This window comes from Gastrolobium bilobum, unplaced genomic scaffold (genome assembly GCF_033153095.1).
Source record: "Gastrolobium bilobum isolate Gb01-03AN ecotype WA unplaced genomic scaffold, APGP_CSIRO_Gbil_v1 utg1269, whole genome shotgun sequence".
Classification (NCBI taxonomy): domain Eukaryota; kingdom Viridiplantae; phylum Streptophyta; class Magnoliopsida; order Fabales; family Fabaceae; genus Gastrolobium; species Gastrolobium bilobum.
The window spans coordinates 1,105,561-1,130,113 of NW_026898540.1; the positions used below are offsets into that span (position 1 = coordinate 1,105,561).

Consider the following 24,553-nt stretch of genomic DNA (forward strand, 5'->3'; position numbering starts at 1 on the left):
TTTTCCGTTTTCGATTTGTGTGTTATCGATTTCTAACAGGGATGAAATTTTAAAACACTGGTTATAAAAACGATTGGACCGGTTCAAAATTTATAAAGCCAATAAATTGATAATCAATTTTTCTAATTTTTAATGATTCAATAGAATGGTCTATATTTATTTTTAGTTTATTTTTTTGGTTTTTTAAACGAGTTCTCATCCATTTGAATGAGATGGATCACTTTGGTGGGATTACTGGGATATAATGTTTTGGAAAAAGAAAGTCTTTTATTTGCCAACAATTAATTAACATTAGTGAGAATTATTCACAAACTAATCCAAAGGATAAAATAGAAGTTTTTGAGAACTTCTCACTCTAACTTAGCTAGTGATTAAATGTAGAGAAGATTATCCAAAATGACCCACCAATTTCAAGATCAAATCCGACAAACTCTTATCTAAAATTGTGGTCGTAATCTGTTTTCTGTTTTGCAATCTTTCTTGGGTACAAGTTGGTTCAAACACAACAAAATAGTCATTGATACGATTCAATGCTTTCGTGTTCTGAACGGAATTTGGGTAAGAGAATCATAAGCTTGGGAAATCTAGTGACGGAACATGTCATACTTCCGACGCATATAATGCACCATATATTTGCAACATGTCATGCACACATTCAGTCCCAAAATGTTGTGGACAATAGAAAACTGCTGCCTCACCTTTTCCTCCGTCTACATTACAGGCATTAAGAGGTTGTTTGTATGGACTTTTGAAAAAAGTCTTTTTTATCACTTCTTTATTTTAAAAATACTTTTTATAAAAGTTACAGCTATTTAGATTTTTTTAAAAATATTTGTTTTTTGAAAAAAAATATTTGACTTTTGACTTCTGCTTTTCTTAAAAGCTAAAATTTTTAGCTTCCAAAAAAAGTAGGTTTTTGACTTTTTTTATGACTTTTGCTTTTTTAAGAGCAGGCATCCAAACAGACTTTTTTCGAGAAGTTCTTTTTTTTCTTAAAAAAAGCAGCTTTTGAAGAAAAAAAAGCCCATCCAAACCGGTTCTAACTCATTTGTATCACAAGACTTGAAGTCATCGAAAAATTAAGGCAACCTTTACGCTAAAAAGCAAATAAATTTGGAACAACATTTCACCATTATACATACAGATTCAATCAATGTCCTCTATCTTAAATCATAAATCACATAAGAACCGAGAAGCGATGAGAAGATCAAATGGTAAACTGAATTCGAAAAAAAAAAGTGTAGGAGTCTACTACATTAAAGGGTTCTTTTTTTCTCAAGAATTCCTGCAACTGTTTTTTAATTATGTACTCTCGGAAGTACATAATTATAATATTAAAGTTATTTTTTTAACTATGTATTTTTTGGAGTACATAGTTAAAAAACTGTTGTTGGTTCTTTTTAATTATGTACTTTTAAAAATACATAATTAAAATATGATCATAAAAATTCCTACAACATGATAAATACATTTTCCTACATTAAATCATTAAATGGGCCCAATACCGTATTCCAGTCCAAAATTACAAGATATTAGGTTCATCACTCATTTCAATTATATCTTTTTTACTTAATGGGAAATAATTATTTCATGTTGCATGATATAATTATCTCATGTAACAGAGACAAAATAATGGGATCCAATATTTTTTTTTTTGAAAAACTAATGAACCCCACAATCTTATCGTTGCATGAAATAAACATGAGATTAATAGATCCCTTACTTAATTCATTCTTTATCGATGTAGAATTTTATTACTCATGTTTGAATTTCCAATAATCTTGACTAGAGGAGTTCTCAACTGTTAGAAGAGTACTCTGAACTGCAGTCTGAGGAACAGTAAATAATCCATATAGGCCATGATTGAAAATTATGTTTACGTAGCGAGTAAGACCAGCAAAAGTAACTAATTAGTATTTAACCAAACTGTAAGAATTGGAATGTCATTGAGCCTGAGACGTAGGTTAACCTTATCAAACTTCCCAAACATTGATCAAGCCTCATCATTAACCAAAAGCCAATCCAATCGTCATGAATACAGTACGAATCTCAAATTTAAAAGAATAAACATTATTCAATTCATCTGAAGATAACAACTGAAGGGGGCAAGGGTCACAACATAATATTGTGCAAGTAGGCAAACAAAATGAATGACGTACAAGAGGCTTAAGAATAACAAAGCTGTTATTTGATTGAATTTGCAAAAGCAACAATTTGGATCAGTAGGTACCCAAAAATTATTATAGAAAGTGTTAAAATCCAGTGAAGAAATGGAATTGCATATCAAAGATCACATCTCTAAATGGAAAATGTCTTTAATGTGTAGAATCTCAATTGTAAAGGAGTTTATAAGGATAACGTGTGTCAAGCTTCCTCTACACGTTGAATAGGTTTCTTTTTTTGAAATTTTACCTAATTCATCAACTTTCTGCCAGGACATACAAGATCCTAATGTCACTTAGCTCTATCAGGGCGTCCACAGGATCTGGGGTAGGGGGAGGAGGTAACTATTTTTTTTTTCCCAACAATCAAATTAGCCAATGATAAAACCTTCATAACCTGTGGATAAATTCCTCATCACTCTAATGCATCAAATGAGTACAACATAATCCACTAGCTCCGTCAAAGCTAGTCATAGAATAATCACCAATCACTCAAGCACAACATATTTTACAATATCAGACACCCACACAAACTTCTACATAAATAATAGGAAAGCAAACGTAACACATGAACCAATAAAGAATGGCAAGGGAAGACATAAAGATGCATGAGTAGTGGTTATTCATCCATGCATAGGCATGTAGGATTAAAATTTCATGCCCTTCTCTTATTTGGCTTTGTCATCGGGAGTGATATTTGGATGAATCCAAACTTCTTCCTCTGTGATACGAACCGCTTTTGATTGCTGCCATCTTTATCAGCATTTGTTGGAAGAGTTATATCTTCCCTCAATGCTCGAAGCATTTGACTCAATGCTACCTTTTGTCTTTCAGTGTGCTCTTCCATCTCCTTTCTTGTAGCATACCCTTCGGGAACTTGCTTTCTGCTAAGTACATCTCTCATTGAAATTGTGGACCTTAAAACAGGCTTTGGATCATTGTTTGCTGTTGTTGACTTGGTTAAATCCGGTAGAGAAGAATCATGACAATTTCCAGCTTGATTAAACTTGTTGCAGCTAATAGAGTTATACACCGCTTGCTTCTTCAGATCATCCTCTGGAATCCATCTCCTTAGAGCCTCCTCAACAGCATGTTGCTTTCTATTTGCAGTTTCAACACTGTTTAAAGCATCTGTCAAGACTTTTTTGCTATGTAGAACTTCTTTTGTTGCTTCCTCCAACTTCTTCAAAATAGTAAGTTTAGAAATATTTGTTTCATCAATTTGAAACTTGGAATCTATTACCTTCTTCAAAGTTGACTCCTCAGGTATCTGAGCCTTGGGGTTTAAAGGAGAGCGCTCTGCTAAAGCAAAAGTGACTTTCTCGGGTTCTGGAAGAGCAAACCCTGATGATCTCTCAGCACTAGATAGAGCCTTGATTTCGGCAAAAGCAATAGCTTCTGCAGCTCTTGCAGCTTCTTCCATCTTTTTAGCTGCAAGCCACCTCATCTCAGCAGTCTTAATACTAAATCCATTCACATCATACACAGGTAAGGGCTTTGAAACTTCAGCTCGTGTTTCAACCGTTCTATTATACTGCTCAGAATCAGAATTGAAGTTCCTCATAATATTAGCAGGATTATAAAAAGCGCATTCTACATGAGATGCTGGTGGATTTAATCTTGTTTGCTCCTGGGCCCTTTCTTGAGCAGAGAAAGATGCAAACTTTGATGCTAGCTTTTGGCGTGTCCTCTCTAGAAAAATTTTCTCCTTCTTCATCTTCTTATTCAAAGATTCAACAGAGGATTGAATCACCCCAAGTTCATCTATAGTTTTACCAAGATTCATTTTGGCTTGTTTCAACTCCATTAAGATCAGATCAGGTGATGACATAGTGCAGGGGGTTGGACTTTGCAATATATGTTCTTGATTGTTAACAATATTTCCATAATTTTCCTTATTCATCTCCTTAATAACAGGAGTTCCAACCTGTTCATAGGAATTTACATCAGGAGTTGCAAAACATTTCAATGCTTCTTTTTGTAGCTGCTGCTTTAAGTCCTCCACAATTCTTTTGGTAGCTCCAAGTTCTTCAAGCACGTCAAGTGTTTCAAGTTCTTTGACTATTAAATCCTTCTCCAACTCTGCTGCTTGTTCCTCCACTTTCTTTAAGTCGAAATCTTCAATGTTGTTCTGCTAATATAATCTTCTACATCAGAAAATAAAACTAACACACAGGGAAGGTATCAAGAATGCACACTACAAAGAACTATGCTAATAATGCACGGGCAGTATGAGTTGATGAAAAAAACAAGGATTTCATAGACAAAAATGCAAATGAATTCCATCTCAGAAGTAATTGTGTCCAACTTTGCCAATACTCATTTTACAATAACCCAGAAAGGAAAATTACATAATGCTCTTTAGACCAATGTCAGCACCTGCAATACAAATTCTCAAAGTAAATGTATTATTTGAATCATCAAATTATCTGCATTCTGCACCTTACTACTACCTAACAAAGTAAAAAAAATAACTATCAAATTGCAAACTTACCAACTCCAAACAAAAGAAAAAATAAAAAAGATTCATATATCCATCTACGGAAAATTTAACTACCATAAGTACATGAAATAAGATGAAATTAACAGTAGGCTGAAATTACAACAGGTAAAATAGTTCAATTTTTTGTACTAACTAAGCAACCACATAATCCTTTAAGAAATGAAATAGAAATAAATAAATAAATAAAACATATCATTATCTTTTTTAAAATGAAAAAAAATACTGCAACCCAGTTCTTACTTCAAAATTTGACTTTCACTTCATTCTTCGCATTTTTGAGCAAATAAACCTAGTATAAATAAATCATATTCACAGCTCCAAGACACAAAAATAGAGGCATTGCTTTCCAAAAATAAAATAAAATAAAAATCAATAAAAAAAGAAGCATTAAGAGTCAAAAACTTACAAAAGCCTCTCCAAGCCTGTAAAGGGGTATCCAAGGCCCGCTACCTCCAAAACGGGTCACAGCCTCCTTGACCGACCCGAATGGCGGCGACGTATCAATCTCGGCTCGCAAATTCACCCTTCTAATCCCGGGAATCGGGTCCCCACCCGACCCGATTCCCGTCTCGGGTCTCACTTCCCTTATAGAAGGCGTTCCGGGAACCCCATCGGCGCGAGTTTCGGCCATTTCCACAGAAGAAAGTACGAAGGAACGCAAACGCGGATTTCAGAGAAGCATCGAAAACCAGAGGTTAAAAAGTTGGTTAAAGTTGGAAACTTGGACTTCCGAGAAAGACCCATTGGGGGAATTTATGCAATACCGAGGATGATGCAAGTGGAAGGGAGCGTGATGATGATGTCGCGGGGCCGAGTCAGAACTCGGTTGCAAAAGGGAAGGGGGGGACCGAGTCACGACTCGGTGAGCGAAACGGGAAAAAAGTTGCAGAGAACGCTTTTTCCGTGGTGCTTTTTCTTTCTTCTTCTTTTTTAATTTGTGTGATACGGTGGGGCTGAGGACCATGGTTTATGAGTGTGCGCTTTAAGGTGGTTCGTTGGTGGTTGCTGTTGAGGAGTGCCAGCCAATGAATGAGTGACACGTAAGAGGGTTGGGTGAGTGTGTGATAGGTTGCTCGTGCTCTTTGATTTTTGTAGCGTGATTTGCGCGGTTCGGGAAAAGCATTTCGCAGAGGTGAGGTTATAATATGATTGACTTTTTGGCGGGGAAAAAGTTTTGATGTGGTACCAAACGAAACGACGACGTTGTTCGCGCCTCTCCAGTCTCCACTCACACTCATGCTGCTGAGGCCAGCCTTATTGGATTCAACGATGACTACTAGAGTGGACGCAGTAAAAGCATTCCCTATTTTGAAATGTACACTTTCTTTCTGGCTTGGGAAAAACAAGTAATATATTTTTGGAGAAAATGTGTATCATTTTTAAGGACATAAAATTGTTTTATTTTAAAGTTTAAATGAGAAAAAGAGATAAATTATGGTAGAGAAAATGATTAGAAAATTTTTATAGGTGTGGGTCCACCTTTTTGTGAGAGTGAAAGAATATAACGTGTGTCATTTAAAATGACCATTCTTGTTAAGATCTCGATTTATCACTACGATTTTACGGTTTTACGATTTTTTTTCATCTAAACAATTTTATTAATATTCCAAACGCTTTTAAGTTTTTACAATTTTTTTACACTATAATTTTACGTTTTACAATTTTTTAATCCCCTTCCGATTTTACTAAAGATCTCGATTTTAACAACATTAAAAATGACACATCTTTTTTCCTATATTTTTTACACTTTTTAATATGTCCTTTTCTCATGAGATAAAATCTTTCATTGTTCCCGTTAAATAATTTGAATTTTTTTTTGGAGGTTACAAGGAATTGAACACAACATCCTATACTATACACACTCTTAACACAAACACCCAACACAACTAGGCTAACTCTAGTGGTGCCAATAATTTGAGTCTTTTATTATTACCCATATAAAGTTTTATTTAACAATAAATTTATATTATTAATATTTATTTTTTTAAAAATTTCTTTGTCTTCTATTTTTTATATATTTTTTATACGCTATTAAATTATTATTTTTTGGTAAACAAATTAATGTTTTTTAATATTACTATCGTTAGCACTAGCATCAATGATATTTTGTCACTTACAATAATAAGTTAATAATATGAGAAAAATATTTTCGCTGCAGAAAATATTTTTCTGTTACACCTAAAGTGAATGAGTCTCTTTATAAAAAAAAGAAAAAAATTAGTGATGGACATTTATTTTTCTGTGAACGTGACATATCAATTATTTTTACAACAAAAATATAAATGTTAAACAATAATAATATTATCATGTAGACTATCACGTTATCCTACACTTAATGAAGTTCTTTCACCGCATGTTAGTATAAATAAATGGTGTACAATATGTTTTTTCAAAAAAATAAAAATGCTTCCGTTTAAATTCAGTTTTTTATTAGTGTAAAATTTAATATTATATGAATCGATAAGAAATGTTACATCATTGCTACAATTAATATTTTCTATTTATAATATAAATCCTTTTAACTACCTGAAAAAAAATGTTTTTTAAGATTCTTTATAATTACCTATGATTTATGCGTTCAAATATTCAATTTTTTCACATTGTTTTAGCAGTGATTAATTCGAAATAGATGCGGAGAATTGGAGATTTCTTGCGTGAGGGAGAAAAAAAAAATCCTTATGTAATTAATATAATACTTGAATAATGTCAATAATTGGTGCACAAATATTACATTTTTTATTTTAAATGCGTGACAGCTTATCTAGTTGATTGTTTATCTGAAAATCTATTTATATATAAAAAAAATATGTGTCATTTTAAATGAGAGAAAGAGATAGATCATTAAAGAGTGAAAATAAAAATAAAAATTTGAGTCTCATTCCTTTGTGAGAATAAAATAACACAAGTTGTATTATTTAAAAGGACATACAAATTGATTCAATTCCTTGTGATTAGAGAGTTAACTCCATTATTAAGATTGTATTGTATCCCTGGAGAATATTTGTGATTTATAAAAAAAAATTATTTATATCAACAATGTAGTACATTAAATTTTAACGAACAATGATGATCAATTATCATGTAAGAACTCTCTAATAATTATTTTTCCATTTTTTCCCATTCAGTGAAAAGCATATCAAGTGAGCACGTTTCACAAAGCAGAGAAAATAATTTAAGAGGGTAAAGTGCGCGTACCAAAATGAAAGAAGTTGATATTATTATAGCTTCTCCATCATAAGTTGCAATGATTAGCTCTTTTAGAGAGGAAAAGAAAAGAAGAAAAAAAGCATGCAATGTTGGAGGTTGGCAGGCCAAGAAATCAAATTCTGGTTAATTTGATTAGATCTGTTGAAATTGATAGAGATAGAGAGGCTTATTTTGTCCTGTATGAGAGCTGAAATATGATTTACTTTTAATATAAAAATGATATAAATAAATATTTATAATATCGTTTTTAAATACAAAATACAACCTATTTCATTAATAATATAAAGGGTTTTATAAGAGTTATGTTGTAGGAAAAGTGATTGTGTAATGTTATAAAAATTCGTTTTGCGTGTCATAGTTTTTTTTTTTTTTTTTGCTTTAAAAAGTGTGGACTCCACAAAATATTGTGTGTGTAGGAAAGTTTTTCAACTTATGTTAAAGGACAAACTAAAACCCCTAATATAAAACTGTCTATATATATTATCAGTATATTAAACTCTTTTTTCAGTATTCCTATTAACCAAATAATTATCGATATCAAGTTCCATAATTTGGAGTATATAACCTATATCGACCCATTAAAACAAATAAGAAAATATATTTATAAAGTTATTGGTAAACTTGGTCATTAGTTTGGTCAGGAAGACAAATACAAAGATAGCTTTCCATAAGAGAATTGCAGTGTCACTAGCACATTTTTCTTCCAAGAGACATATACTAGCAAATCATATATAAGATTAAAATGAGATTACCTTTATTTAATTTATATTTTCAATAAAAAATATGGATTTATTGTTTCTTATGTGACAAAATATAATTGATCTCTTCTACCCCAAAACGATGCGATTTTAATTTATATCTATATCAACACTAAGACAAACATATTTTTATTACTGTTACGAATGTTATTGTTTTGATTTTCTATAATATAATTTTTTAGAGCAAGATTATATTTACCAATTTTTTGTTTACAAATTACACGAGTTACGGAGCCAATCCATTCATTAAGCTAGGGCCAACAAAAATTTAAATGAGGCCTAACATTAAATTTTATCCAAAAACTTAGTCATGTTAAAAATATGGCTAATTTTTGAATTTTAGCTCGGGCCAAGTCTCCACCCTGCCTCTAAGTGGCTCCACCACTGAATTACACTGTTGTTTTATCAGTAAGACTTCATTCAAGAGTGTCTTACTGATAAAACATAGTGTAGTTTGTAAAAAAAAAAATTGTCAATATAATTCTCTTTACTTTTTTATTTAAAATTACAACTATTTGTATGACAAAATAAAATAAAAAATAGTACTTACAAGTTACAACTAAAAATTTCTGTAAATTTTGAAGGGGGACGATTTTTAAATATATGACAAAAAAAATTAAAAATAATATTCATTTCTAAAGATTTATATAAATTTAAATGGGGACAAAAGCTCTTGGTAGCCTCTCCCGGGCTCCTCATTACACAACACAAATGTGAATGCGGATCAACTCAAACATAAAAAATCTCTAGCCATGTTTATATCATATCAGCATATCATGAACTGAATTACCATCCGTGATATTTGCACACTCATACTCTTACATCTTAGAGGCCACAAGGTGGTTGATGTTGAACACATTTTTATTTATTACAGAATTAATTGCTTCAGGTCTAATTGGATGTAACTACATTCTCATCAAGCCGAAGTGGTGGGTTCAAAACTTCAAATCATCATATCTAAGAACTTACACGTGTCAAATTGAATATAATTATACATTAAAGGGGGCTGCTGTGGGTGGATTCAAATCATCAAATCTAAGAACTCAAGACTCTGCAAAGCTAGTATATATGAAGTTTCAAATTGTCGTGTTCTATACAGCTCATCTCACCCATGACATTAAATTGCTAGTACCTAACTACATCACGCTGTGTGTGAAGTGCCTCTATCATAATGCCTCAATGGGTCAATAGGCTCGTATTTGTTTCTTGCCTCAATTTAATGAGGTTGAATTGCCTGGTATCCAAGTTCAATATCTTAAGACCCTTATGATCATGTCTGCAGAACATTTTATTTGAATAGAATATAAGACCCTTATGCTAATCCTATCTGAACTACTAGAATTGTGCTCAAATCACGAACAATGATGGATAGTTTGATAATTGGCAGATGAGTCATCAATGGCAAGGGTAAGTATATATATGAACTTTCTTTAGGCTTTTTGACAGCACATCAAATTTTTTTGCACTATGTACATATTTGTAGAGGTACCTTCAATGCCCCATTGCCCCACTGCCAATATTGATAACAAGTTTTCTTCTTTTCATTCATGGTGTCATGGACCACACATGTTTTCATTTATTAGTGTTCACCCATAAACAAATTGACAAATCTCCTCCCTCCCCTTCTCTTCTATTTTTGGAAATCAATGATATATAAATTCTCCACAACTAATATACGTCAATCTCTCTTAATCAATGGTCCAGATGCTTCCAAGAATAAATGTGCAGCCACCCATTTGATTCAGTTTTATATTTAGTTTATCAATCATATTTCAGGCATTAAATTTCGTGACAATTAAATTGGTCCCGTTCCAAAGTTTAATAATTCCCATTTTATAATTGAACAAAGTCCCCACTTCTTGAATATTACTACAACTATGCTTAAATTAATTCATCTATTAAGAAGCCAATTCTTTATTGATGTTGAATAATGTGAACGCTTTATATTTCCTAAGAGTCAAGTACGGGGAACCATAAGATAATGCTTGGAGTCTAGACTGCAAACTCCTAGAGAATAGAGTCCACATAGTTGCTTTGCTTTTAACTCCATTTTCGGATCTTGAGGCATTTTGATCCGAGAGAGACAAGTATTATATACTTTTCAATCTAAAATGCTTAGTGATAGTGCCAATTATCACTCAGCTGAAATGTCCTTCAGAATAACACAGGATGATGGTAGGTTTTTCTCCAAGCTAATGGCCAAGGAAACTTCCAAGGCTAACTCTTCTTCAAGGAGGGTCTTCTATTATAGAGAAACATCAGTGGCAGTTCCTTTCATGTGGGAGGCACAACCAGGAACCCCTAAGCACCCCTTGTTAGAGACCTCTCTGCCACCTCTTACACCCCCACCTTCCTATTATTCTAATTCCAAGTCCAATGTCAAGAGAAAAAATTCAAAAGCCAATATATTTTTTACAAGCATTTTGCCAAGGTTTGCAGGCTCCTCAAGGAATAAGGCTCTTGTGTCACCATCATCATCTTGGTCACTTTCTTCATCCTCATCATCTTCATCTTCATGGTCATTAGCATATTCATCACCCTCATTTTCCATCAGAGATAAAGATCAAGTTCAAGGAAACCTTTCATTCTCACGGTCAAGATCTCCCTCTTCAACAATGGGTTCTCCTTTGAGACATAAATGTTCACATGGATTTAAAGGTTGCTATCCTTTTGGGAAGATGAAGAATGTAACTGTAAGCCATGATTAGTTTGAGTTATCTTCATTAGAAATCAAGTATTCAACAAGATGTAAGAAATCTTTGAAAACTTAGTTGTTAAGTGTGTTTTGAAAGATGTCAGGGTGAGACTAGATGTGTCAAACATATGGTTGTCATTTCTCATGATCATGACATAATAAACATGCAATATGTGTATGCTTCAAATTAGAATCCATTTTTACTGATATCCAAAAAAAAAAAAAAAAAAGAATCCATTTTTACCATTCTCTCTCTATCTAGTATATTATTATTAATTCCTTAGTGTGATTTTCTATATAGTTATTTAATTTAAAACTTTGATTTATCTAAAATATCCTTTAATTTTTTTGAATTACGATATTGATATTAATTAATATTATTTATAATTATATATGTGTCGCCTAAAACATGAATCATATCTATATATCCATGAAAAAGATAATTTTATTTTCAAACCAAACACTTGTTAATGAGAAATGGCCCATCTAAATAACTTTTTGCTCAAAACAACTGCATAACTTTAATTTAAATTCAGGAATTTCCATTATTGATTATTTATATTTTCACAATAAATTCTTATTCAAGCTTTAACGTAGCAAAGGTATATTGTACTTATTATGAATAGGTTTCTATATTAATAAGATTGTGTAACGAATTTTTTTTTTTTTTTTAAATGTTGAAACCATCCATTCTTAACCACAGCCGGAGACCATTCAATTTAGTTTGAACTTTGAACACTGTTTTTTTAGTCCAGAACTTGTGGATTTATTACGCGTGTAAGAGATACGATTTCTCCAAGGGAACGTGAGTAGACGAGTAGAAATTTTTTTTTGGAAAAATATTTTTGCTCCGTATAAGTTATTTGTATTTATTCTCAAAATCACATCGTTTTAATATTAAAATTTTAAAAAATTATAAATATAAAAATTATTATAATTCTGAAATAAATTAAAATTATAAAAATACCATAATTTTTGTCTAAAACGATATCATATCAAACTTATACTGTGTAGAAAAAACTAACCTTTTTTTCACGAAAATCATGATTCTCGTTAATATATATTGGGAAAGTATGAATATATATTGGAAAAGTAAATTTATAAAAAATGTTAAAAAAATTTATTTGATAAACCAAAATATTTCTAAAAATAATTGTTGGGAATACGAGATGATTTCACGGAATTACCCTCTTATAATTGTCAAAAAAACCAGCCATATTCGTTCAAAACTTTTGCAAATCAACGCTGAAAACAAAATTAAGATTCAGCCATATATTCTGAATCGTCTCACATTCTCCGACTCCATCATCTTCCCTCTCGACAGCCACCTCCCCGGAAAATCATTCTCCGTTACCGACAACTCAATCTCAGACTTCTCCCTCAACGCCACCCCACTCACCCACCGTAACCTCTACACCACCACCTTCGTCCCCGTCCACGGCGTCAAACCCGCCCTCGATTACTCCTTCATCTCTGGCGACCCCCTCCTCCCTCCCCATCGCCGCTGTTCATGCCCGTGGGAGACACCATCGACAGCATCGGGTGGAACACCTGGAATGGGAACTGTTGGGTCCGTGACCCTTAGTGGTGGGGCCCATTGGCCTTTTGAATTTTGAAACGAAAAGAAACAAAAGAAAGAAAGAAAGAGAGCGGGAGGGAAAGAACGACTAAGAGAAAGACCGAGAGACAGAAGCGGCGGAGAGGAGAAAAAAGAGAAAGAAGGGGGTGGAGTGAGACTTTATCGGAAAGAGCTCAAATTTTCAGGGAAGTGTTCGTGGTGTGTAGCTCACATTCACGGCTCATTTTGTGGTTTGGAGCTCTCTAAAAGACAGATTTGATTTTCCCTTTGCAGTTTCTTTGGTGACATTTTTCTTTACTCTTTCTCTTTATTTCTATTTTGTTGATGATGTTGTTGGATTCCTCTATTGATATACAGAGAGATAATATTATATACGTGTATTCATTATTATTGACTATTGATAATGAAAATTTGAGTGGACTTGGAAAAAAGTCCTGTAATTTTTTTCTCACATTGGTTTTTTCATGTAGAAAATTCTTGTGCGCCAATTATTTATTTTTAATGCTGTTATTGATTTCTGCTGCTGTTGTTGTTTTTCTGAACTACTAGTTTACTACCGTCTGCACTTGGTTATTGTGTTTGGCCCCGAGAGTTCTTTATCGTGATTCGCGGATGAGTATTACAGTGTTTTCTGATGAGTATTGCCGTGTTTTCTATTGTTGTTCTGCAAAAGCCCTGCTTTGTTTCTTTGCAAAAGCTGCGGGTGCTAAATGAACCGGGCCTTATAGAGGTGATTTGACTGCGAAGGCCTGAGTTTTTATTTGATATTTTTTATACTACTTCTAAGCCTTTTCTCTCTCCTCAATCCATTTCACTACATTTTATTAGTTAAACAGACTTTTTGAATGATTTTGTTTTATATTATATTGTTTAGATATACATTAAATTTATGAATATTTATGGAATTACTAGTGTGGTTGATTGTATATTCTCTTTGAATAAAATTTTGTTGTCTTATTTTTTCTAAACAGACTCTCAGGCTAAACCAAACTTTTATTTTTTTGTAAATAAGGCAGGCCGCATTCCGATAATTTGTAAATAAGGCATATCACATTCCGATAATTATATTCATAACAGGTAATAAGCTTGGTCAGACTGACACATTTAAAGACAAGCTTAACCTTTTAAGACCAAAGCTCGGCTCGACTTATTAACACTTCTATCTACTATCGCCGATCTGAATCAGAGGAACAGTGGCGTGAGAACATCCAAGGAACTTTAGATTCACTACTAGAAAAAATCTCTATAGCGACAGAATTGCTATAAAAATTCTGTCGCTAATTTCATCCTCTATACTACTTTCCGTCGCAAATTTCCTCGCAAAATCGTTTGCGAGGGAATTTGTGACGGAAAGTAGTAGCGAGGATGAAATTAGCGACGGAATTTCCATAGCAATTCCGTCGCTATACAAGTTTTTTCTAGTAGCGATTTTGTGACCCATGCTAGGGTTTTAACAAGGGTATTTTAGGCGTGAAAAATTTGAAAAAAATTTCATGAAAATTCAAGAATACCTCCCACCCAATGATATTCTTTGTTGGAATTTTACTTCACAATTTTAAATCTTGAGAATTTGAATTTTCCAGAATTTTTTTCACAATTCTCATATTAAATGTAGATAAATAAGATTCTTAATGTCAATTTTTCGAAATTTACCTCTCTACCGAATGTGCCTTAAGACTCAATGTTTCTCATCTTCAACCTATTCTAAGCTCTTGCCTTTGCCACTAGCAGAAAACTATAGAAGAACAGGTAGTTAGCCCCCCCCCCCCCCCCCCCCCCCCCCCCCACAAATGGCAGTAGTAAATGACAGAAAATAGTCCCAAGTTTTGGGCCTAAGCCCAATTAAGATGAACGAGACTGTAGCACAAATTGCAAACTGATGCACTAGTGCAAGCTTGGGCTTGATATCAGAGTAACGCAGAAACATAGAGCTCAAGCCTCTAGAACAAATCGGAGTCACATCCAAACAAAGGAAGTATTTAGTGGCTGTATAAACTATATATTAATGTTCTGGGGGTCCATCTGTTTGGAGTTAACCGTGGCATTCATACTTTAAATGAGGTGGGGAGCTTTCCTTTTGGTAATTTTTATTATTATTATTATTATTTGAGTTAAGCATTTTGTTATTGATGAAGATGGTATTGAGTGAAATAGTGAGTTACGATTACATTTGCTATTTGAACATGAAATTTTTAAGCTTTTGTTGGTTCTCTCAAACCTTTTACACACAAAAAAGAAGAAAGAAAGTTTCATTATGCCACTATTGATAGCCAATTTGTTTACATCAATCTTAATAAGAATCAACTATTCGAAAATTTCAACGTATTATTTAATAGCAAAAACTACATGTGATATTCTAGGTGTTGGGCTTCTTTCTGCTGCTTCCTTCCGCAGCTAATGGGCCTGGTTTGGTATGGGAGTCCATTAGAGTTTATTAAAATTCACTGAGATCACCTGAGCAGTTTGTGAAGGATGAAAAATGTTAATTTAATGATTGAATAAATGTCGTGTAAAATACCGGTCAAAACAAGAACTTTTTGAGCATCGTTACCTTGTTGCGAATTTTCTTCAGAATCCAATTAATGCAATGTACCTAGATGATTATTGAGGAACACAAATATATATTTGTAGAAACATAATGCTACTGTCAGTGACATAATAACATTGAAGATGATCCACAACCAGAATGTATCGAAGAAGGTCCAAACAAGTGTTTCAATGGCAAGTACTCCAGAAAAATGAAGTATGATATTAGCTAGCCATGTTTCATCTGTTTCAAGAATTATTTTTGCAGCCAAAGCAATGGCATGAGCCGATATAGCTATGAGTAAAAGTAACATGATTATCCCTGCAGGTTCTTGATAAGGATTGGTATTTAAACCTGATCCATACTTAATTTCATTTAGAGTTACTAATGATGTGATGGCAAACTCGTAGACAGCATGGAGTGAAACAGAAAAACTGCAAACAATTTTAAAAAAAATGTTATCACGCCAATAAATAAAATTGAAAATGAAGTGGTCGGTTGGGCCTTTTAAGACTCCCATGAAAGTAAAAAAATAAAAGAAGTTAGGTATTAAGATATACGTACCTAGGTGTCTGACGCTGTGGTGTTATGGCTGTGGCTGTGCTATTGTCAGTCATCCTTTGAGACAATAAAAGGGGTAATTGGTGGCAATATGATCCAAATAGTTAAGTGTGGAAGCAAATATAGGAAGAAGTTGGATATGTATATCAAGAGAACCCCCAACTCTGTATATATAATGGTGCCCCTTCCCATAAAAGGCCCCACAACGGAAATTACACAGCTAATGAGCTTCTATATAAGATTGCATCAGCAATAAAGAAAAAAAAATTTGTGAGCCGGGACTATGTGGTCTCTCCTCACAATGAAAAAAAAAAGGAACAGAGGGGGAAACAATAAGAAAGAAAATGGTAGAAATAGAAAAAAAAAATTCATTTATAAAAAAAGATCACCGAATAAATGGTGGAGCTAAAGCATAGAAGAAGTTAAACATTACAGAATAGAAAAAAATAGAGGAAAAGTGAAAAAAAATTAGGGCGAAAGCTCAGAAAAGTGGCCACGTGGCCACTTACAGACTAGGAAACATTTCTTTCTTTTCCGATCGCCTGGAAAGAACAAAAGAAACATCTTGTTCTTTCTTCAACAATTTCTGATCTCTAGTGGACCTCTCAGTAGGATTCGACCCCAGATGACGTTCTGACCATCTGTCAGAGAAAAAAGAACGGTTGGCTCTGTATCAATGGAATCTCATCATCCATACATAACGAATTGATGTGGTATATTCAAATTACAAGCAAAAAAAGTGACAGTGGCAGGAAACAATACAAAATAGAGAAAAAGTGGCGGTGACAGGAAACATTACAAAATACAAAATAGAGAAAAAGTGTCAGTGGCAGGAAACATTACAAAATACAAAGGGGTTTTGATTTGTAATTTAGGGTTATGTTTATCTTATTTTACATGAGATAAACATCTCTCTTACACACAAAAAGGAATTGGGTCCTATCACTTTTTTTCTCTCTCATCTTACATGTGGGTTCCACTTATACTTTTATGTCTACAACATGAGGTAATTCTTTTCCTACAACATAAGAAAAATTTATCCCTGTAATTTAATATGATACAACAAATTTTTCTACACTCACAATATTTTATGGGGTTCACATTTTTTGAAGAAAAAAGAAAAAAAAAAATTACGGCACGCAAAATGAATCTTTATATTATTACACAATTACTTTTCCTATAACATAACTCTTATAAAACTCAAATACAAAATAGCAAGAAATGTTTATCTTATTTTACATGAGATAAACATCTCTCTTACACACAAAAAGGAATTGGGTCCTACCACTTTTTTTCTCTCTCATCTTACATGTGGGTTCCACTTATACTTTTATGTCTACAACATGAGGTAATTCTTTTCCTACAACATAAGAAAAATTTATCCCTGTAATTTAATATGATACAACAAATTTTTCTACACACACAATATTTTATGGGGTTCACATTTTTTGAAGAAAAAAGAAAAAAAAAAAGAAATTACGGCATGCAAAATGAATCTTTATATTATTACACAATTACTTTTCCTATAACATAACTCTTATAAAACTCAAATACAAAATAGCAAGAAACATTATAAAATACAAAATACAGAAAAAGTGGCAGAAGCGAAAGTGTCAGAAAAAGTGGCCATTTACAGACTAGGAAACATTGGTAGTTAAACATTACAGAATAGAAATTAGAGTGTCACTATAACTGTTGGGGTGAAAGTGGGCTGGGCTGGGCCAAGCTTTGTCCCGAAAAGTCCAAGCCTACGTAAAAAAATTTCAATTTGGCCTGGCCCAAGTCTAGTATGAGTCTAACTGTTAGCCTGGTTTGGCCCGTTTATAAAAAAACAAATGGCCTGCCTTGGCCCATTAGCCTGTTAATTTTTAACTTCCAAGCAGAACCATGAATCAATTTTACAAAGTACTCAAATTCAGTTGCTACACCAAAAATCATAATTTCAACGTCCAAACAGAATCATGAATCATAACAAAACTCATACAATATGCACTTAAGTCATTTTCGAAAGCAAAATGCTCAAACTAAATAACATATATTTCATCAGATCCAATAAACAAATCCATACTATGTAAGTTAAAACAACTACATGAATCCAACAAACAAATCATGACGCTTGTAGTAAGTATAACTCTCCCAAAAATCTTTTAATATATTCATATATACAATCTAACATGTTGAGATGTTGGTTCCTCCTATATAAGAAATAAAATAAGATTTCTATTAAAATACAATCGAATATAATTAAGTTATAAATAATTGCAATTGATTAAATTTATATCTTTTGTTTTTTCTTCAAGACATACTTACTCTATTTTATTTTATTTAAAATAAATAGTACAATATAGGCTGGCCTGTGGACTTATAGGCCCGGCCTTTTGAAAATGGACCTACGGCCTTTTTATTAAACAGGCTTTTTTAAGGCCCAAGCCCGGCCTATTATACAAAATACACTAGATCAGATCTGGCCTGATGTAGGCCGAGCCGTAAGCCCCTGTAGGCCGGCCCGGCCCAGTTTCACCCCTAACTATAAGCCTTGTGAACAGAAGTGTGCGTAAGGGACATTACAAACTAGAAAAGAATAGAGGAGGTGTAATATGGGTTTCGTAATTAAAATAATAAAAATGATATTAATCAACAATTCATTATAATCTTAAAGTTTTATGAAAGATGTAATGAAAGGATGAAAATTCAATAAATACTTTAAAAAAATTTATGATTATAAAGTATAGAGTATTTCTTATTTTAATTTTCTATTATATTTTTAAAACATAATAATTTAAGCTATTAAAAACATTTTAAATAAAGAAAATTTATTACATATAAAATGAGCTATTTTTTTTTTAAATATTCAGAATACACAATAACAATAAATAAATGATATAAAATTAAATAATTATCACCCATATTTTATTTTGTTGCATTTTATGGGCGTGAATTTTAATTATCATTCATATTTTACTTTGTTGCACTTTATTAATCAGTTTAGGATTGTGTTTGACACGTTTGTTTTCGTGAACATCAGGCGCTCTTTGCTAACATAAACTTAAGGATTGTATGATGGAAAGGATAAAAATCAGATAAAAGTAAATGAAAATTCAAAAATTGAAATAAAATAATAATATACTACAAAAGAAAGAAATTTTTTTTTTTTTTAATTTTGATGTTGTTTGATCCCAAAGGATCAAAGGTAATTGTTGAATTTGTGGACTATAGTGGGAACAGTGACTAAAATGTCACTGTTCCCCATCTTATTTCCCTAAATTCCACGTCGACAAGTTTTCTGGGCACTGTAGCGAACTCTATTTGCTAATGTGTCACGTTTCTGGTAGCCACCAAGTTCGCCTCCTGGAGTAGCGAACTAGGTAGCATTTAATACTGACACAGTGATCAAGTTCGCTGCACATGGCAGCGAACTAGGTGTGACACGTGTCTCACATGCACAAAGTTCGCTGATATACATAGCGAACTATGTGCCATGTGGCACCACCCCCATAGTTCGCTTAATATACCAGCGAACTTGGTGACAAGTGGTAGCATGTGACCAAGTTCGCTGAACCATGCATCGAACTTGGTGACACGTGGCAGCTCCTTGCTAGCTCGTTGCATGGGACAGCGAACTACCTGCCGACAGTTACAATTCGCTAGCCTTTATAGTGAACTCTGTTGTATTTAAGCCCCCCTCCCACTTGATCTATATTTTTCTGGTGCGGTTATTTTCCAAAGTCACCAAATAGATTTTCCTTGTTCTTTGTAACGTCACGACAAAATGAGTGAGTATGAATGATTTAATCGCCATTTTATATTACAATGGGAGGAGATATTTTGGACCGAACGGTCAAGTGTTTGAAGGAGATACGAAGATGTTCCGCATGAGCACCCGTTGCAAATATAATGACCTGAAGAAAATAATATACAAGAAGTTGAGATTACAATGTGGTCAGTCCCTCTCTCGACTGATTGCTAGATGCGCCTCCGGTAGTGGAGGTTGTGGAGGATGAAGATATCTCGTTAGTAGTTGACGCATTTCAACAGCATGGACAGTCGTCATACATTGAGTTGTACGCAGAACTAAACACTAGCGGAGAGGCAAGCACTCAAAACTCCCTCCGTAGCAGTTACGACATAGACATTAATAGGGAGCCGCTAGATGGTTCAGACGATATCAATGTGTCACCACCCCCACCACCATCTCCCCTACTAACAATGTCGTCAAATGTCATTCCTGCCCACAAGTTATTAACAATAAGAAAAGTTCCTCAATTTATATCAACAATACATATCATCAACCATTTCAAGCAAAAACAAAACAAGTTATAGAGTATTTTCAACAGTGAAGTGCACACAAAAAAGAAAGAAAAAATTGTTTAGGCTCAAAAATTCTCACAAGTATGGGGAACATGATTCAGTTAACTATGCTCTCTCTCAATCACTCAAAGTTTTTATTTTAATATTCTTGCTTACTCTTAGACTTACTCAATCATTACTCATTCCATCAAATCAAAATAAGAGTATAAGTCATCAACTACCAATCAAAATCACTGACTAATTCCCCTATCAACTATCATTTTGCACAATGCGTCATATCTATTCACTCATGACTTACTCAATCATGATTCAGTGGATCTTCCTTTGCAAGTACCTTGAATTTTTCTTGCTCTCCATCCATGCGTCGTATCTATTCACCATTAGGTACATCGATTAGCGCTCTTGAGGTTGCTAAGAATGGCCTCCCGAAGATCATAGGAACACTGGATTCTTCATCAATGTCAAGGATAATAAAATCAACAAAAATTCGAAATTTGTCTACCATGACGAGCACATGTTCAACATGAAGAATCAAAGTGATAATGTGGTTGCCACGTACACAAAGTTAATACACTTTATGATTCCACGTCAACATAGTTTTGATGATAACAAACAAACTCAAAGAGGAATGCTCAAGGACAAAGCAACATCCAAAAGCAATTCAAGCATCAAGTCTCAAGCATCATGCCAAGTCCAAATATCTCATTGGTATATTCATTTAGGACTTAGGAAAAGTTTGTAAAGGTGTATACATTCTAGCATTGCATGAGCTCAAGTGCATTCATATATTTATCTAATCAGAAATTGCTTAACAACCTTGATCTAATAAGTCAAAATTGCATCAAAAGGTTTTTTAAGTAACTTAAGCACGTAAGCATCTTGGCAAAACATAATCACACATATTCATGGCCTTACATCACTCATATGTTTTTAAAAGAATGCACTTTCAAAGAAATGACAAAATAAATGGTTTGATATGCACAAAATTGGTTTGGAAAGGAACCTACATGATATAAACACTTCTAGATACATTCCATAACCAATCACATGCTTTTCATGTTGTAAAAACCATTTATGAATGAAAAGAAACTCAGAATTCGTGCAAAAAGGATGTTGCCATGAAATATCCGGATATTATATTGAGAATATATGGATATCAATATCCGGATGCAATATCCGGATATGTGCTCGACAAATATCTGGATATGTATGGATCACAACGGCTATAAACGGCTAGTTTTCAAATGAGGTTTCATTATAAATACCCACATTAACAATAATGAACAGGGCACGACTATAGATCATTTATTGAACCTTTATTACTCATTCTAGCCTATTATTGCTCATTGATTACTTACTCTACTCATTGCATACACTTAAGCTCATCTTTCCTTTGAAGCTATACATCCACTAGTTCTTCAATTTGTGTAATCTGTACTTTGAGAGTACTTAGCCATTTTCTATCAACTCAATCTTACTTCTTGAATTGAGAGGGAAGTGAACCCTATACTTGAGAGGTCACCAAATTTCTAAGAAAATTTGGAGTGAAAAATTGTGAGGCATCAAGAGCCCGAAGTCTTGAAAGATTGTAGAGGTTTGTCAAGCACCCTCAAGCTTGATAGTTAGTGAAAATAATTGATCGAGCGACTTCAGTCTGGACGTAGGTCACAGTGGTGGTGACTGAACCAGGATACATCTAGTTTGCAATTTTCTCTAACCTTTATCTCTTTACTTAAGTATTGAAATTGTATTTTTAGCTTGTCGTTATCTATTCGCTTGCTTACTTTGTTGATCTCTACACTTGCTTTCATACTTAGATTTTTCCTTATTAAATCACTTTATTGAAGAAATAGTCTTTAAAATATCAAAGGAGGCACCTTGCGAAAAGATTTTGTAAAACTCAATTCACCCCCCTCTTGAGTATTGAAGCCACTTGTCCAACACAACAACACCATATGCTTGCTTTGTTGAGCAGTTGGTCAGTTGAAGAGTCATCCTAGTTGGCTTCACTTCATTAATTCCCAACTTTTTTATCAGGGACAATGGCGTCACATTGATGTTGACATCAAGATCGCATAAGACTTTATCAATCATTGTCATGCCAATTATGCAGGGAATGCTAAAACTCCCCGGATCCTTTAACTTTGGAGGCAAGTTCTTCTTCATGATGGCACTACACTCTGCCTTCAATATAATGGATCCTTCTGCTGCTAGCTTCGACTTCTTGACATGATCTCTTTCAGGAACTTGGCATTAAAGGCATTTGCTCTAAATCTTCTGCAAAAGGAAAGTTCATATGCAATTTCTTAAAAAATCTAAAAACCTGGCATACTGTTGCTTCTAAGCTTGTTGCTTGAGCCTCATTGGATAAGGAGCTTTCTTATAGAGTGAAAAATCTCATTGCTTCTTTTGATTTGCAGGAAGCAGCTCCTTTGCTTTCCCCTTATCTTTTTTAACTAGCTCTTCTTTGCTTGTAGAAGCTTCAACTTTCTCTTTTCCTTACCCCTCTTCTTTGTAAATATCATTATCAACCTTTTTCTGCACGACTTGTGATTTTTCTTGAGGTTGAATCACCTTCCCGTTTCTAGTAGTGATGCCATTACATTGCTCCCTCGGGTTGACTATGGTGTCACTAGAAAATGTTCATTGACTTCTCTCAGCCACTTGTCGTGACAACTGCCCTATTTAATACTCCAGATTTCTTATTGATGCTTCTTAGTTCTTGAAGGATGATACAACCTCTTGGATGAATTCATCAGTGCTTTGCATATGATTGTTGGTGGTCTTAGTTAATTGCAACAATGCTTGCTCCAACTCTGAAGTGGCATTTTGAGGAAGGAAGTGGTTGCAACTGTTGTTGTGACTTATAATTAAAACCTGGATGAGTCTTCCACTTGGGGTTGAAAATGTCACCATAAGCATTACTTTGATTTCTTGGAGGATTGTTCTGAGCTCTCTGATCATACCAAACTCCATTAATTTGAGCTGACTCTGCTCTTAGAAGGGTTTCATAATCTCTAGTATCTTGATTCCCTCCACAATACTCATAAGCTGCTGGTTGAGTTTGAATTGTCAAAACTTTAGATTTTTGAAACATTTAGTGAGGTTAGAAATTTGTTGAGACATGAGCTTCTGTTGTACTAACATTGCATCACTGATTTCCAGCTGAAGAACTCCTTTCTTGGTTTGCACTAAAATGCTCTCATTCTCTAATAAGGCCATAGATTCATACAGTTCGAGTGCTTGAGGTTGTGTCTTCTGTTTTATAGATCCTCCTGCGATAGCATTGATCATCATTCTTGAAGACAAAGTTATCACGTTGAAAAATAGACGAACTTTCTCCCCATGTCGCAGTTTATATTGAGGACACCTCCTCAACAATTCCTTGAATCTTTTCCGTGCAGCGCATAAGGTTTCTCCCTCAAGTTGGATGAAGTTGGTGATATTATTCACCATCTGATTGTACTTGGTCATCGGGAAGAGTTGGGCTAAGAATTTTGCTGTCAATTCATTCCAAGTATTGATGTTGTTTGCTGGCTGTTGACCCAACCAACTGAGTGTTTCTCCCTTCAGAGAGAATTGAAATAACCGCAAACGAATTGCATCATATGACGCCCTATTCAGCTTGACGGTGTCGCAAATCAGTAGAAATTTGTCCAGATGAGAGTGTGGATCTTCTACATCATCTCCTCCGAACTAATTTTGTTGGACCAATGTAAGCAGTGCTGGCTTGATTTCAAGTTGTTAGTCGCAACTGTTGGTCTCACAATGCTTGATGTTGGCCTTGTCAAATTCGGCGTGAGAAACGCGTCCATCGATTCTTCATGAGGAGGTGGTGGTGGATTATTTCCTGCCATCTCTAGTTCTGCTCTTGGCTGTGAACTAGATGATTCTTTTTATTTCTTGAGCTTAGTGAGTTTCTTATTCTTCTTGGTAGTCTTTTCAATTTCTGGATCGAACTGTAAAGAATCAGGATGAACTGTACCTCGCATAAAACAATAACAACAATTCAGCAAAATTAATTAAAAAAAATAAAAAATAAAATAAAATAAAATAAATGTCTAATCTTAAAGATCAAAAGCTACGAATAATGTTGGCATAAGCTAATCCTCGACAATGGCACAAAAAACTTGTTGCAATCTCAGCAAATATACCGATCGTAGAGTGAATAAAGTATTGTTCCCACGAGGATTAACTATGTCAATCACTTCTTTCATTATTCCCCTTAATTTAGACGAATCAAGATGGATTTG

The 24,553-nt window shown here is 33.8% G+C and overlaps 2 protein-coding genes across 2 annotated transcripts; one reads left to right on the forward strand and one right to left on the reverse strand.

Moving 5' to 3' along the window:
* Positions 1-2,482: 2,482 nt before the first annotated feature.
* On the reverse strand, positions 2,483-5,605 carry LOC133317265 (WEB family protein At2g40480-like). Its single transcript, XM_061519120.1, has 2 exons — positions 5,072-5,605; positions 2,483-4,293 (listed from the first exon to the last, which is right to left on the reverse strand). The coding sequence occupies exons 1-2, from the start codon at positions 5,294-5,296 to the stop codon at positions 2,818-2,820; spliced, it is 1,701 nt and encodes a 566-aa protein (XP_061375104.1). The 5' UTR covers positions 5,297-5,605; the 3' UTR covers positions 2,483-2,817.
* A 4,983-nt stretch (positions 5,606-10,588) lies between these two features.
* On the forward strand, positions 10,589-11,565 carry LOC133317280 (uncharacterized). Its single transcript, XM_061519139.1, has one exon. It carries the CDS (start codon positions 10,742-10,744, stop codon positions 11,336-11,338), a length of 597 nt encoding a protein of 198 aa, XP_061375123.1. The 5' UTR covers positions 10,589-10,741; the 3' UTR covers positions 11,339-11,565.
* Positions 11,566-24,553: the final 12,988 nt, after the last annotated feature.

Excerpts from the sequence above, each read along its gene's own strand:
- LOC133317265 (XM_061519120.1), bottom strand. The coding sequence starts at position 5,296 with ATGGCCGAAACTCGCGCCGATGGGGTTCCCGGAACGCCTTCTATAAGG. Across the intron at positions 4,294-5,071 it reads ACAGGCTTGGAGAGGCTTTT|AACAACATTGAAGATTTCGA; the intron begins GTAAGTTTTTGA and ends TTATATTAGCAG.
- LOC133317280 (XM_061519139.1), top strand. The coding sequence starts at position 10,742 with ATGCTTAGTGATAGTGCCAATTATCACTCAGCTGAAATGTCCTTCAGA.